Source organism: Schistocerca piceifrons, chromosome X (genome assembly GCF_021461385.2).
Source record: "Schistocerca piceifrons isolate TAMUIC-IGC-003096 chromosome X, iqSchPice1.1, whole genome shotgun sequence".
In the NCBI taxonomy this organism is placed as follows: Eukaryota; Metazoa; Arthropoda; class Insecta; order Orthoptera; family Acrididae; genus Schistocerca; species Schistocerca piceifrons.
This window is the reverse complement of record NC_060149.1, coordinates 138619770-138636614: the sequence shown is the minus strand read 5'-3', so window position 1 is coordinate 138636614 and position 16845 is coordinate 138619770. Positions and strand designations below refer to the sequence as shown.

At 39.9% G+C, this 16845-nt stretch overlaps 1 protein-coding gene across 1 annotated transcript in view; it reads right to left on the bottom strand.

Moving 5' to 3' along the window:
- The window catches only part of LOC124721361 (protein crumbs), a 357509-nt gene that overhangs the window by 47764 nt on the left and 292900 nt on the right, over nt 1-16845 (bottom strand). Inside the window, exons 27-28 of the mRNA XM_047246295.1 lie at nt 14987-15174; nt 14757-14878 (exon numbers count right to left, since the gene is read on the bottom strand). Of these exons, the coding sequence (XP_047102251.1) occupies nt 14757-14878; nt 14987-15174 (310 nt within the window). The remainder of the gene's footprint in view (nt 1-14756; nt 14879-14986; nt 15175-16845) is intronic.

The following is a 16845-nucleotide window of genomic DNA, read 5'->3' as shown; positions in this document are numbered from 1 at the left end:
ACAATAGCGTAAAAATTTTCTTCAACATAAATTTCCACAACTTCGCAAGTTTGCAACTATGATTATGTTGATGTTTGGGCCTATATATTCTTGTGAGTAACTTTTTTCCCCAATGAAGAGAATGAAATCCATCCACAGAAGCTCACTGACAGGCCCACAAAGCTCATTGATAGACTTCAATTTAAAAGCTTATCTTTGAATTTGCAGTGCTAGTGGTACGAGATGTCGACACTTTAGTGAAAAGCAAAAATGAAGTGTTTCTTTGTTTAACACATCAATAAAATTGTCAAGAAATACATGTTGATGTCAATTTAAACTTCATCCGAAAACGACGTTCACCGTAAAGCTGCAACAATCATAACAAATACAATGTTTCATATGTAACTGGCCCCATGTTCTTTGCCGCATTCATTAAAAAAATTTTAAGTTCACTTTCTTCTCATTTCTCAGCAATGCGACAGTTTTAGGAAATAAATTTGCAACAAAAGGCATTAATTAAGATGCCATGAAGTGATACATTTCCATAACACTATTAGCGCAAATTGAACAGGCTCACTGATAACAGCTTTTCAAGCTGAGGAATAGATTGGTGAACAGGCCTGTTCTAATGTATTGTGGTGTGTACATCTTTGAGCAGACACAATTCTGCACTCATTTGAACTTTCAGCTTCAAGGTGATAAAGACTGATGCTACAGAGGATGAGATTACAAAATTCAGGTCTGTTCCATCACAGCTTGTGTTGTTGTGATACTGCAACTACACTGACATGCATCTAACCAGAGCTGCATTCAGTTTGTGTTGTTGTAATACTGCGTCTTCAGTGTTTTGCATCTTTATAGCCTTGAAGTCAGATATTCTTGATGTTAGCACAAAATGAGACATGGTGTACGGATTTGATGTGCTCACTGACATGACTGTCTATAACAGTGAGGTGATGAGAAATTGAAGAGTAGCTCTTCATATCTATATACCAAAATCAGTTACCTAACAGAAGACACCCACACCTCAGTACCTATGCTGCTATGCAGGGACACTTACACTACATGATCAAAAGTATCCGGACACCACCCAAAACATACTTTTTCATATTAGGTGCATTGTGTTGGCACCTACTGCAAGGTACTCCATATCAGTGACCTCAGTAGTCATTACACATTGCGAGAGAGTAGAACGGGGTGCTCTGCAGAACTCACAGACATCAAACGTTGTCACGTGATTGGGTGTCACTTGTGTTATACATCTGTATGTGAGATTTCCACACTCCTACACATCCCTTCGTCCACTGCTTCCGATGAGATAGTGAAGCAGAAACGTGAAGGGACATGTACAGTACAAAAGTGTACAGGTCGATCTCATCTGTTGACGGACAGAGACCGCCAACAGCTGAAGAGGGTCGTAATGTGTAATAGGTAGACATCTATCCAGACCATCACACACAAATTCCAAACTGCATCAGGATCCACTGCAAGTACTATGACAGTTAGGCAGGAGGTGAGAAAACTTGGATTTCATGGTCGAGTGGCTGCTCATAAGCCATACATCACACTGGTAAATGTCAAACAATGCCTCACTTGGTATAACGAGTGTAAACATTGGACGATTGAACAGTGGAAAAATGTTGTGTGGAGTGACGAATCATGGTACACAATGAGGCAATCTGATGGTAGGGTATCGGTATGGCGAATGCCTGGTGAACGTCATCTGCCAGCATGTGTAGTGCCAACAGTAAAATTCGGCGACAGTGGTGTTATGGTGTGATCATGTTTTTCATGGAGGGGGCTTGCACCCCTTGTTGTTTTGCATGGCACTATCACAGCACAGGCCTACATTGATGCTATAAACACCTTCTTGCTTCCCACTGTTGAAGAGCAATTCAGGGATGACGACTGCATCTTTTAACACGATCAAGCACCTGTTCATAATGTAAGGCCTGTGGCAGAGTGGTTGCACGACAATAAAATCCCTGTAATGGACTGGCCTGCACAGAGTCCTTACCCGAATCCTATAGAACACCTCTGGGATGTTTTGGAACGTCGACTTCATGCCAGGCTTCACCGACCGACATCGATACCTCTCCTCAGTGCAGCAAACTGTGAAGAATGGGCTGCCATTCAGCAAGAAACCTTCCAGCACCTGATTGAATGTATGCCTGCGAGAGTTGAAGCTGTCATCAAGGCTAAGGTTGGGCCAACACCATACTGAATTCCAGAAATACTGATGGAGGGCCCCACGAACTTGTAAGTCATTTTCAGCCAGGTGTCCAGATACTTTTGATCACATAGTGTATGAGAACTAGGATGTTTGAGTCCTCAGGATGTTGGTGGTGGCATGCATGATGTGAGAACATCAGATTTTGAGGATTAAGTGATCCTTAGATTTAGCAATGAACCTTCAAGTAGCACGTCTGCTATTGCCCGTGTTATGGGAACATGTCGCACATCTTTTTGGTGAGTACTGCAGGGGTACAACATACATGGGTAGCATCTCCACAGGATGCAGTTTTTAAAACCAACTGATTATCCATATCATCTGCAGTGGTTCTTAGACCAGAGCTATCTGTCGACTTTGGGAAACATTGGATATGACAAGGAGGACATGTTGCACGTTTCTTTGGGAACGTGTCAAGAGTACAGTTTATCTTACTCCATCTGCCACTAGAGATGAGCTGATAGCCTGAATAATTTATGCTTGCCACCAAATGCAACAGAATCCTGGTGTGCTCCCTAGAGTTGGACTAGCATTGATACAGAGGTGTACAGCATGTACTGAGGCACAGGGCAAATTGTTTGAAACATTCATGTACAAGGGTAATCCAAAAAGTAAGGTCTCCTGTTTTTTCATAAGTACATAGACCTGTTTGTTTCTACAATGGTTTACATCAGTTTACAGCTATAACATTTAGCTATAATCACCATTTCTGTCAATGCATTTTTGTAGATGCTGTGGCAGTTTTTGTATGCCCATGTCATACCAGCTTACCGCCATGCTGTTCAGAAAGTTATGAACCTCTGCTTTCACCTCGTCATCGGAGCTGAATCGCTGGGACCACAATTAACGCTGAAAGGCACTGGGAGACTCTGAAAAAACTAAAATTGGCAATTCAGAACTGGAGAAGAGGAATGTTGAACAAGGGCGTACACATTCTCCAGACAACACTCACCCACACATCACTCGGCAAACCATTGCTCTCCTGCAACAGTTTCAGTGGAACATAATCACCTACCCACCCTATAGTCCCGACTTGGCGCCCAGTGACTATCACCTGTTCCCTAGGTTAAAAGAACATTTGGCCTGAAAGTGATTCAGCTCTGACGACGAGGTGAAAGAAGAGGTTCATAACTTTCTGAAAAGCATGGCGGCGAGCTGGGGCATACAAAAACTGCCATAGCTAAATGTTCAAGATGTAAACTGATGTAAACCATTGTAGAAATAAACAGGTCTATGTACCTATAAAAAAAATAGGAGACCTTACTTTTGGGATTACCCTTGTAAATCACTGTCAGAATACACATCATAATAATAATAAATGGTAATTTTTGTGCAAATGTAGTTACTCATTATTGGGACCATAAGGACTTTTTAAGGCTATATGTTCCTTAATAAAAGAATCATCCTGTTTCTGTGACCTATCATTCCTTCAAGTTTGTCCGTCAGGTCCTGAAACATCTTGCATATGAAATTCAACTTATCAAGTAGTATACAAAGGCACACATGCAAGTACAGAAATATAGCTGATCCATCAAGAATGTGAGATAGTATAATTTTTTTTATATTTTAACATGCACATATATTGTCTATCCAAAATCATTCTCATATTTGTTTAGAAGAAGATACTGTCATCAGGACTATAAATCCAAGCAATTATAAGCACATTTTATACAACTGTAGTGTGTAAGCTTATACACAGTATATAATCATACATTAAATATTTTTTAAAAGATTACCAAGCAGTTAAATGATGACATTATACAACTTTCAGTTAAAGGCATGACTATAGAAATGAATGTACAGTTTGTTTCTGATTATTGAGACATTCTTAACATAGAAGTGGCCAAAAAGTCCTGAAATCATTGCATAAAACTGATGTGTAAGGTATCCAAATAAAACTCCAAAGCAAATTAAGATCCCGAGATAACCATCAAAATATTTGTGGACATTCTGCACATCTTGTTACCATGTAACACACTCCAAGTGTCCAGCTAGACAAATATATAGAACTGACAAAATATTTTGACAACATACCAGTCTGCCACCATCTGGTGCCCTGATATACTGAGGATTGCAACACACTTAACGGGATCGAATAGCTTAGTGTTTCCCCATTTTCTACGATGTGATCTAGCCACACTAAAAATTAAGGTAACTTTAAGGTACGTTTCCATATATTACATAACTGTCAACTTTGAGAAGAGGCTGTCAGTAATCACAAGGCAGTATGGGATGGGTCCTCCCACAGAAAATTTTAGAAATTGGAAGCTTGATTTAGGTTAACACTTTGGTGTTTCATAATACTACAATCTGAATTGGTTACAGTACTTAGGCCTACTTTTACAGTACTTCCTTTTTCATTACAATTATTGTTTACCTCCATGTTTTCACTTTCCTTCTTACCACAGTTAGCACGATAGGTAAATCTGTGACTACTGGTACTTGGGACACCTACAAAAGCTTCCATCTTATTTTTTCTTTCACTTTCACTTCGGATATCACTTGTATGGATTAATTTCACATTATCATTTGTGTTTGTCTTGTCTTTACAGGAACCGTTAACAGTTGCTGACAAAACAATGAAAAAATCCTTAGTGACTAACACTGTGTACACAGTGTTTTTGAATTCTAAAAAGATGAATGAAACCACCAAACAAATGATGTCACAAAATTACTGAAAATTTCATTGATCTATAATAATTTTCTCCCAGCACAATTTTTTAAAAAAGTTAAAGGGGATAGCCATTAAAATAATAGAGTCAGCATGGTATGTATTATTAAGTGTAGATAAGTAAGTGAACTGCACATCTTGTGATGTCTCCCAGTTAGAAAAACAGCAACAGCCTTGAACCTTGTGACTTAACTTGGTTTGAAAGCAGTTATGTTCCTATCTTTTAAGCTCTCTTGTACAGAACGAAAAATTTTCGTCATCACTCTGCATAACCCATCTTAGTAAGTCATGGCGATGAAATCATTTTTAGACAGGTTTATGGTGTTCTCAGGAAGGAAAACATTACAATCTAGAAAACATTTTAATAGCACATGAGTAACAAAGTAGAAACAGTAGCTTTCCGATTTTTTAAAACATCAAATTGTAGAATGTCTATTTCCATTATTTTTTAGTAACTTTCCATAACTCCATAACTAGGGTGCTTAATATGTAACAATTACAAACAATCTGTAGTAGTTGGCAGCCATGGTATTATTCAACTGGAATCTACTGTCTTCATTATTAAACAGGCTGCACTGTGAATTTCCACAAACTCACAACACACGGGCAGTAGGTTGTTGCCTGACATATTTATTCAATTGGAATTCACTGTATGCCCTTTGGTGACAAAGTCTTCAGTTATTTAGGAATAAAGGAGATGACTCACCAGTGCTGCCTCATCAACAGGTCCACAAACAAAAGGTACAGAGCTTGGCTAGCTTTCAAAATGCGCTTCCTTTTTCTAGCTGTAGAAAAACATGACCCCCCCCCCCCCCCCCCCCCGCCACACACACACGCACATGTTTGTCTCCCTACATTGTGCTTTTGTTTGTGTGCCTATCGACAACAAAGTGATTCTGCCTTTTGATGAGTTCTCTCTTTTTTCCTAAATAATTCATAATTTTCAACCAGAACTTTCCATACATTATTAAATCTTCAGTTACGACAGACACACTACATTTTAAGAGCCATATATTACACCACTCACAGTACTGTTCAACTGTGTAGATTTACTTCAAATGTTTCTATCTTACCACCTTACAGTAAGTACTGGCCAGTCATTCTATCTCCGTGTAATCCGGCTACACACATTGTATTGCTGATGTACACCAAAGAAAATTTGGAAAAAACATTGTAAAGTTTGATATGCAAAAGGCGTCTCTTCGAACAGGTCCAAGCTCATCTTGACAACGAGAGGTGAGGTGTTTATCACATATAAAGGGGTACATTGGCCAAACAGCACAATTGAACAACAATGTGCAAAACATTAGTTCACACATGGCTCTTACAATCTGGCATCGGTGAAAGGCATGCAATGAAATACAACAGTACAAAATGTCTTAGAAAGGTAACAACTTACTTAGGTAGTATCCCACATGAGTCTCCTGACAATTTCATGGATCAAGACAGCAGATTTGAGAAACATAAGGAAACCTGTAACTGTAGGCTTCTGTAACCATTGCTATAGTCAATGAAGTTCCTCTGCGTATGCGACATCATAATTTACTCACTGACAATACTGTCACATATCCAGAAAATTTTTATTGACAATAAGGAAAGCGGCTTTAGGCCTACTACAAGCAAAATTACGTACACTGGGTGAGTCGATGAACAGTATTAGTGATTAACCCTGGGCTTTCTATCACCATCCACAAATGGCTTTCACCTTTGGTAGACTTGAATTATGAGCTATGCATGTTAGCAGTGGCAAGGTGGTGGTGGTGTGGGGGGATAGGGAAACATAAACTACAGTGTGCTGTTCAGTGCATCCAGTCCCCTCATGGTACACAGCCAAAGTTTAGCACAAATTCTATTTATTCTGAAGGGACAGCTTACAATCATTCCTACATGAAACACACTGGCAAAGACATACAATATCATCATTATTTTCTTACTTATTTGCATGTGCAATTTAAGAGTGCTATTTGCATACTAACTGTTCTGGAGATTGGACGAAAAAGCACAACAACAATTTTGGGAAAGAGACCTCTGTCAATGATTGCTGTTTAATGCTTGTAATATCAGAGGGGTATGGATGAATACACAATGCCGGGGCTGCTGCTCGGCAAGTACTCTGGGATGAGGTGTTGTGTCAAGCAGCTTGAGTGAGGGGAGAAAAGAGGTGTGCAGCAGGAGGGAGAGTTAGGAAGGATGGCTGATGACATGGATGGAGGTGTGGGAGTTATGCTTGCAATACATCCTTCATTCCTGTACTCCTGTAAACTGCATTTGCTGTGTACTGTGAAGTTTACCTACAATTTTTTGCATTTCACCATTGAGGGCTTTTTTTGTGTTGTATTACAAGCAGTGGCGGACTTCATTATACAACTAATCACAAAGATAAGAAAACCTTTTAACTCATTGTGTGACTTTGTTACTAATTTGTTGGAACATTGTAGAGCCTTTGTTCTCTTATCCTGTTACCTGACCCTGGGGCATAGCTGTGTAATGGTGGCAGGGAAGAATTGTCTTAACAGTGTACTGCACCAGAAGCCATTTCACAAACTCGACCTACCATAACAACAGTGGCAACTCGGTCTCCACAGCAGTAGCAACAAGGCCTTTTCAAAACTGATAAGGGTTTACAAAATTGGAGACAAGGATGGGATCAGAGAACAGATTCTGAAATATTCCGATCCTACTATTGAGCAGGAATTGCAGATCACTGATTACCAAGACTCTTGTGATTCTGCTGTAGATAGTTTTCAGCAGTCTGGTAACATTTGTACTGTAGAACAGAAGGTTGGAAACAGCTCTAGTGCTACACGGTCCCGTAAACAGCCACACTTAATGGCACACAGACAGTCTCACAGACAGGACACCATAATACATCAACAGCTTCAGCACAAGCTATGTTCATCTCACCAACAGTGTGGTACAAAATCTTATTCCTGATGCTATACAGCACATAAACGTGAACATTGTCCATCACACCAAGCCACTTGCTACTCCTGCCACGGAACTGGACATGTACGAAGTGTTCACTTAAAAAGACAAAAGTCCCCGAGTCACAATGTGAAACTATTGTGCCCTGCTAGGCAAGTGCATGCTGTAACTTCAGAACATGTTGCTCTCACAGAACAATCGTGTGCAGTTATTCAGAACACTAGTTCCCCTGTTATTCTGAACACTAGTTCCACTGTGCAACATCTCTCTAATAAATTGTATGAACCTTTTAGCAGGCCATACAGTAAAACTTCAATTAGATACAGGCGCATCAGAGTCCTTGTTAAGCTATGAAACTTATGAACTGTTAGGCAAATCAAAACTATGTCAATCTACGAATATACTTACGGTGCACAATTGCCAGAACATTCCAGTGAAAGGAACAATTAACATTGCAGCCACGTATCAGAATCTGCAGAACACAGTTCCCATCAAGTGCTACGAAGAAGACAATCAGTTAATAATTTTGGTCTCGACTTGTTTGGACTAAACACTGTGGGCGATGTACTGGCTGTGTCTCATTTCAATTCAAGTGATAGTGTTGCTAAGCTCTGTGATGAATTACGCGAATTGTTTGCTCCTGGTGTAGATAAAGCCAATAACTTTGTAGCGCACATTATGCTTCAAGACAACATGCAGACGCACCTTTTCAAAGCACGTGCAGTGCCTCTTGCACTTAGTGAACAGGTTGCAAAAGAACTGGCTCACTGGCAAGAAAATGGCATCATCGCACCGATCTCTGCAAGTCAGTGGTCTTCCCCAGTAGAATATGTTTGCAAACCCTAAGGAAAAATTAGAATTTGTGCTGATTTCAAAGCCATCATCAATCCTCAGACAGTTGTGGATACTTATCCATTGCCTCACCCTGACAAACTCATGGATCACTTAGGCAAAGGTGGCTATTTTTCAAAACTTGACCTTTGTGATGCCTACCTTCAGATTCCTCTTGATGAACCTTCACAAAATGTGTTTGCCATTAATACACATTTAGGTCTTTTCAAGTTCCTTCATTTGCCTTTGTGTAGCAAATCAGCACCTGCCATTTTCCAACACCACCTAGAACAGCTGACTACTTCTGTACCTTCATGTACAAATTACCTGGACAATATTGTAGCTGCTGGCCACACAGCAGAACATCACATTGCCAACTTGTGCACTTTATTTCAAGTTTTGTCTGATGCCGGACTGAAGTGTAATACAGGGAAGTGGGTCTTTTTCCAGACAGAAATACAATAGTTAGGTCATGTTATCAATTTTCGAGGTGTTCATCAGACATGGGCACATTTGCCTTCACTTCCAAGCTTCTGAACAAAGCTCAGAAGAACTATTTCGAGCTAGGAAAGAAAACTCTTGGCATCATTTTTGGAGTGACAAAATTTCACCAGTACCTATATGGTCAAAAATTCTATTTGGTCACAGACCACAAGCCTTTGCCGTCATTCTTCAATTTGGCTAAATTGATTCCTATTCATACTGCTGAGAAATTGCAATGTTCGGCTCTTCTCCTCTCCCACTACCACTATGAGATCATTTATTGGCCCACTTCTAAGCAAGCAAATGCAGACGCTTTCTCACATCTACCTATGGGACCTGATGCTGACTTCGACACTTCGAAAGCAGCATGTTTTCAAATTGATGCACAAGAAAAGGACTTTGTCGAGCAGTTTCCACTGGATTATTGTAATGTAGCTCAAGTCACTTCTTCCAGTCCCAATTTGCAGATTTTGCTCTGACACATTAGTATAGGTTGGCCATCTTCTATCAAGCACAATGTTAGCCCCATTATTCGTCAATATTTTGCACATCAACATGATCTTTCTGTTGTTCATGGTGTCATTTTGCTCCACACAGACTAAGGACATTCGCATGTGGTGATACCAAAAGTGCTTCAAAGACATGTACTTAGCTTATTGCATCAATGTCATTGGGGCATTGTCCACACAAAACAATTAGCATGCAGACATTGCACATGGTTTGGCACGGATGCGCAAATAAAAAGGATGTGTGAAGGGTGTCAAGCGTATGCGGGACATCAGGCTGCCCCTCGACAACATTTTTTTTTGAGTGGCCCAAAGCAGAGGCACCTTGGTAGTGTGTGCACATAGACTTTGCTGACCTTTATTGGAACACATGCTGGTTAGTATTTGTCAACGCATATAGCAAATTCTCCTTTTTTTTGTTCCCATGTCATCGACAACATCTTGCTCCACTTTGGATGCACTTCAGTTCATATTCTGCATTGAAGGTATGCCTGAATTGCTCATCGCAAACAATGGACCTCAATTTTTCTCTGCAGAATTTGAAGATTTCTGTACTGTGAACGGCATATACCATCAAACCTCAGCACCATTCCACCCAAAATCGAATGGTGACGCTGAATGTTTCATCGCACATTCAAACAGCAAATGGACAAATTTTGCTTGCATCATCCACACGAACAAGCCTAGCATCACTTGTCCACTTATCAATCCCAGCCCTGCAATGGTCCTTTGCCCACAGAACTGCTACACGGGCGACGCCACCGGACACTCTTGCATTTGCTACATCCTCCGCTGTGGTCGGCGCCTACAGACTCCAGTCAGCCAACATATCAGATCAGCCAACCTATGTTTTACAAAATCTATGGCAGTGCGGCATCATTACTAATTCAATTGGTTCGCGTATGTTTCAGATTCAAGGTCCTGATGGACTGTGGATGGCAGAAGCGGCACCTAAATAAAATTTGTCCTTGTCACTTGCAAAGTTCTGCTGCTTCTCGTATGTTCACAGATTCCTGACCTTCCCGGTTGACACAACCAGGAGTGCCATCCATCAGAGTGGGTTCACGAGACACTGTTTCTGGACCTCAAGCTGACGGACATCGATCCAACGCTACCATCCGTCCACTAGCGGATGTCTCACAGCCCCTGCCATGCCACCACCGCTGGGTCAACTCCATGTCAATGCCTACCAAGAGGCCTCCAGTCAAGAAGATGCCATTGTGGATTCATGCCATCAAGAAAGTGCCCTGCCGATGGGTAATGAGACGCACCCTCTGCATTGTTTTTCAGCCGGTGTTCCCTTGCAGTCTCAAGATGGATGTCAGGGTGGGAGCGGTGACTTGGCATAAGCTACTGAGCAGCGACTCGGCATAGGCTACAGCAACGGTCTCCAATACAACACTAGTTCCAGTACCCACGCTCCCCCCTCGCCATTGGTATGGTGCTCGGCTGTACGTGACAACAGTGCTGTTTCATCCAAACAAGACAGAGCCAGAGCAAAAGCACCACAGATGTAAAGATACAAGCTGGTGCCAGCGCCATACAGACTCGCCACTTGCTTGAGTTCCACCAGTACCATGGGCAGCGTTGAGGATGAAGATATTGAATTCGCCTCTGCCAATTGCCGGCCGAGTATAATCTGCCAATGACCACACGACACAGACAGAAGCCTACTCAGACGATAGAAGAGCAGCACTTGTCCACTTGGTTGTAGATCATCCTCCAGAACTGACTTAGACAGGGAACGTCGTTTAGAGAACTCTTAGAAGTGAACAGACAGTTGTTGTAAATTTCATTTGCTATGTACTGTAAAGTTTACCTATGATTTTTTACACTTCGCCATTGAGGGCCTTTTTTGTGTTATGTTACAAGCAGTGGCAGACTTTAGTATACAACTAGTCGCAAAGATAAGTAAACCCTTTAACTCATTTGTGCGACTTTGTTACTAATCTGTTGGAGTGTTGTAGAACCTTCATTCACCTATCCTGTTATCTGACCCTGGGGCATAACTATGTAATAGTAGCAGTAGCTATGTAATAGTAGCAGGAAGAAACTGTCTCAGCCATGTACTGCACCAAAAGCTGTATCACGAACTCACAAACTCGGCCTCCACAGAAGTAGCAATGAGGTCTTTACAAAACTGGCGACAAGGGTTTACAAAAGTGCCCATGTGTTGCATTTCTATCCTGTGCACCTGTTGCCTCTCCCTCCCGCATTTCTACCCCCCGCATCTCCTGCCTCTCCACCCAGCATTCCTATCTCACACACCTACTGCCTCATCCAGAGCCGTCACTCACCTTTACCCAACCCTCCCTTCCACTCTTTTCTACACTCATTCACTCCACTTAACACAAACCCTCACCCCACTCTAGCAAATGAACTGCAGTGCTGGCATTGGGTGCTCATTTGGCACAATGTAACACTCTCTCTCTCTCTCTCTCTCTCTCTCTCTCTCTCTCTCTCTCTGTATGCGGGTACAGGCGAGGGGGGTGGGGGAGGAGTTTCCTTTGTTTTTTTTTTTTTTTGTGTGCCTGTCAATGACTCAACACTTCTACTATTTGGTGGGCTGTTACCTTCACACTTAAACTGTATATACATGTACTATAACAGAGAGGGTGTTATAGAGTATGCTGCATCACAGTGCATCAGTTGGTAATTTTAGTATCGTTCTGTACCATGCATGCCTTTGTGGCTATTTTAATCATATATTATGTATGCTTCAGTAAATGCAAGTGGCAGAAATTTTTATCTCTCTGATACTGAAACTCATATGGATGTAGTGGCACAAAGTCAGTTCAGTGTGCACATTCTACAGTACAATAAAAGTGGTTATTCACGCCAGAGTGTATTAAAGCTGTGCCCCATTTCCTTGATCATCTTATTCCTGACTGACCAGTGGGAATCTCACAAGATTGTAGAGTGATAGGGCAATACATTTGAAACTAAAAAATTAGCTGCTAACTTTGAATACCATACATTTAATCTTATGAATCTGAAGACAAATTACGTATGTGGGATTCAGTGCCCATTTTAATACAGTATTGACAAGTTTGCCTAAAACCAAGCAAGTACCTGCCTCATAAAAGCTGCTTCATTCATATTCCATTTAGGAAATTATTGTTGTCATTATGATTTTTTAAAGTCATTGGTAGCAGGTTTATTGGAAATCAAAATAAATCTCATGTAATATTACATATATGCACAGGATGTGAACCCAGTGTCTTACAACTCAAATGTTTAGCTGGCATCATACCTTGCTCTGTTCCAAAGCTGCTAATTTATCTCAAATATTCCGTTTATTAGTTACAAACCAATAGGCCATTCTCAGTTCAGCAGTTAATTTCTTAGGACTATCATACATGAGTGGGCTCAGTGCTTTTCTGATGTTGCCACTTCACAGAATAAAGAACATCAGATGTAGACAAATGTACCACAGGTGAAATCTCTGTGGAATGCTTGAACTTGTGTCTTTATAATATTGTTAGTCTTGATCTTAACTCTCACTACTGACTCATACCTGTAAAGCTGACACATTGTTACAGCAATTACACATCCTGACATACATAGCCTGAAACCATGTATGTCTGTTTAGTCGAGTGTTAGGGAACATTTGGCCAGGTTTGTTCTTTATTACCTCCTTCTTATTCTCAGTTTTATACACTGAGCTCACTACTGTGAAAATATAACTACTAGTGCAAAACATATTATGCAGATGACACTGTAAAATATTAACCAGTGATGTGAAGATCTTTTATAGATCTACATGATATTTGTACATACATATGCAACATCTACCCTTTAACTATTCAGCAATTAATGCAGTCACTGGGGAATTTGTTTACCACAGATGCATACCTTATCATTTTCCTTGAAAACTGGTTGGTATGAATTTTTATTTGAGAATGAAGCCTTTCGTGATGGCACTGTTATATAAACATTCTCAATTCAAGGAAAAACCTCAAGCTTTCAACGATTACCCCCATCATATTCATCAAGAGCTACTGACTGTCAAAACTGTTGCTGTGGTGGCCTTATATAGCCCATAGATGGCTTCTGATTTGTGAGTAATTACATAATGCTGTAACGCACATGGTGTCAGTGTCTGCACTGATGAAGCCACTGCACCCATAGTAGCATAAACATCACAATGAATATGTCTGCCTCTTCTCCACATCTAGAGCTTGCTTTCATGTACTGCGAAGTTTACATCTGCTGTCAATGTTCAAGTTCTTCTTGCACATTCTTATTTCTACAGCCTCTTTAATTACAGAATCCCAGTATATAGTAGCCTAGGACAAAACTTTTGTTTTGTCAAGCACTATTTTGTTTTTGTTTATGAGGCTGTGCACTACTTGCATGATATGATTATTAAATACTTTGGTTGTTACATCACTGACATATCCCACAGCATGAACTCACTCTCAAACCCTCTCCTATTGATATGAGACTTCACTCATAATGGAGCGTATAATTTTATTTTTTAATGGTTTCTGTGAACTTTAGATGAGTCACATCATCTTAACCTGTCTAGCAACACTTCAGAAACTTACACTCCGCCTGTAAGTGAACTGTTGTGGATGCCAAAACCTCTCAGTTTATTCGTCATTTACTACTTATATATTCAGTTATTCAGAGAGGTTACACACCAACTTGGTTTTCTTCCCTTGCATAATTCCAACAACTGAACATTTAAACTGTTGATTTACAATTTTCTCCTCATGGTGTGTTTAAAGACATGCCCACAAAAATATTATCAAGTGCTATGCCATTTCTGTTAACCTAGACTCTGTTTTGGCAGTATGCTGCACCTGACTATATGACTCTATCACCAAAAATATTCCTTCCGGGAAACCACTCAGAATGTTTAATAAATATTAAAGCACCCAAGTATCACAATGTTTTGGTCTTTTTCATAAGGTGAGCTCAGAAAACGATTAATCTTAAACACATTTTTTTAAAGTATGAACTTTACAATCTGGAGCGTACGATAGATAAAGATTTAATTCTTGACAACAGAACTTATCTTGCCAGGATTCTAATCTCTGTTTAGAGCACAAGATACATAGATCAAATATAAGAAACATAAATATTTCTGATAAACTAGAATGATAGCTATTTCAATGAAACTCACCTTGTTATTGTAATCACATATCCCATTATCACATTTCTTAACAACACAATATGGTGTATCACAATAATCTCCAACAAAACCTTCAGCACACACACATTTGAAAAGTCTGTCAGCTTCTGGATCTGGAATAAAGAGGTTATCAAATTATGCATGTTCATTTTATATATAGACATGGAAGATTACACCACTTGTTAATCAGAAAAAGATGTATCGTTCAAATATGGACTCACCTGTGACTTCTAAGCAAGTAGAACTATTTCTACAGGGCATATCTGCACAAGTTACAAGCTTAATCTCTTTACAGAAAGGTCCTATGTACCCATCTGCACATCTGCACTCAACTGTAGCTATGCCATCTATACAAGTTCCACCATTCAGACAAGGAAATGAAAGGCATTCATCAATATTCTGCTCACACCTGTGGGAAAATGATGGAGATTTTAAATATTCTGAAATAGTCTTTTACCATTCATTTAGCAAGTGAGGTAAAGCATCTAAGTTTTGCAATCTAAATGTTTGCAATTAACTCATATAAACTCAAAATGGGACTGACAGGAACCTGAAAAATTCACATTTGCGATAATTGTGAATGTAGAATCAAATTCTAGCACAAATTGAGAAAATATGAAATTACCTGCTAAATATTATTTTATAGCAAACTGTGTCCGGATGAAATATTTTACCAGTGATAGTTTCAGATAGTTTTATTTTCTGCACATAAATAAGAAAAAATAAACAATTTCCAGTGACACACTTGAGAAGTAAAAAAGGGCGTCTGCTCACGAACCGGAGATTACTCACATGAATGCAATGGCATATCAGTTTAGCTGAAGTTTTTCTCTTCAATTGTTGGTAGAGGAGAGGAGGAGGGAGAGGGGGGGGGGGGGGGGGGCAAAGCAACACATAGCAACCTAGGACTCAGCCTATTGATCTGGCATTTTAGAACAAAGTCATGTACACTATTCAGTGCAGCTCGTATCTGTGGTATCAGCTACGGTAGTATAAAAGCTCATGAAAAGGCTCAACAATAGGTTATTTGGCCTTTTGTATACCACAGATTCAAAAACTCTCATTGGCAGATACCTTAACTGTCAAAATGGAGGAGGGGGATGGGGGGAATCAAATATAATGTCAAGAAACATTTTAAATCAGAGATGCTTTCTGTTCACTGATGAGAAGATGCTGCTGCTTTTCAACAAAAGCAATTATCATTTCAATAGCTGAAACAGTGCTGAAAGAAGAAAACAGTATACAGATCATTTCATAAAAAAAACTGTTGAAGTTTTTGCAAAAGCAAAAATTTCATTCTAAAAGTTAGAAAATCATGGTTAAGAGCCTGTATTGATGCATTCTTGAACAAATATCTACTCTGTGTGAGGATTCAGTGTGAGAAATATCTGTCAGATTGAAGATAAGAGTATGTCTAATATAATCATAAAATGAGCCCTCACAGCCGGATCACAAATCCTTATGTGTAGAATAGGTGTTTGTTGTACACAACAAAACTACCATATTACTGGCAGACCTCAGGTAGTGAACTAAGCTGCAGATAAATTATACTATTAACAGTGAATTTTGCAAGAATTCCAGAATGAGATTTTCACTCTGCAGCAGAGTGTGCACTGATATGAAACTTCCTGACAGATTAAAACTGCGTGCCGGACCGAGACTCGAACTCGGGACCTTGTAGGAGACGAGGTACTGGCAGAATTGAGGCTGTGAGGGTGGGTCATGAGTCATGCTTGAGAAGCTCAGTTGGTAGAGCACTTGCCTGCATAAGGCAAAGATCCCGAGTTCGAGTCTCGGTTCAGCACACAGTTTTAATCTGTCAGGAAGTTTCTTTGCAAGAATTATTCAAATTACAAGTTTACATTAAGAATTCACCTTTTTCTCTGCACTAGAATACATAACTTTGTGAACATGTATTATACCTTAGTATTTGGTTTATAGTGCCCTGGATTTTTCATGTAAGTTTCCACAAAAATGACAAATTCAGTACTAAACATTTTTGCAAGTACATTACTTTTTTATATTTCCGTGCATTACTTTTCACAGTCTGCACTGCATTTTGCCATGTATGACCTGTGAA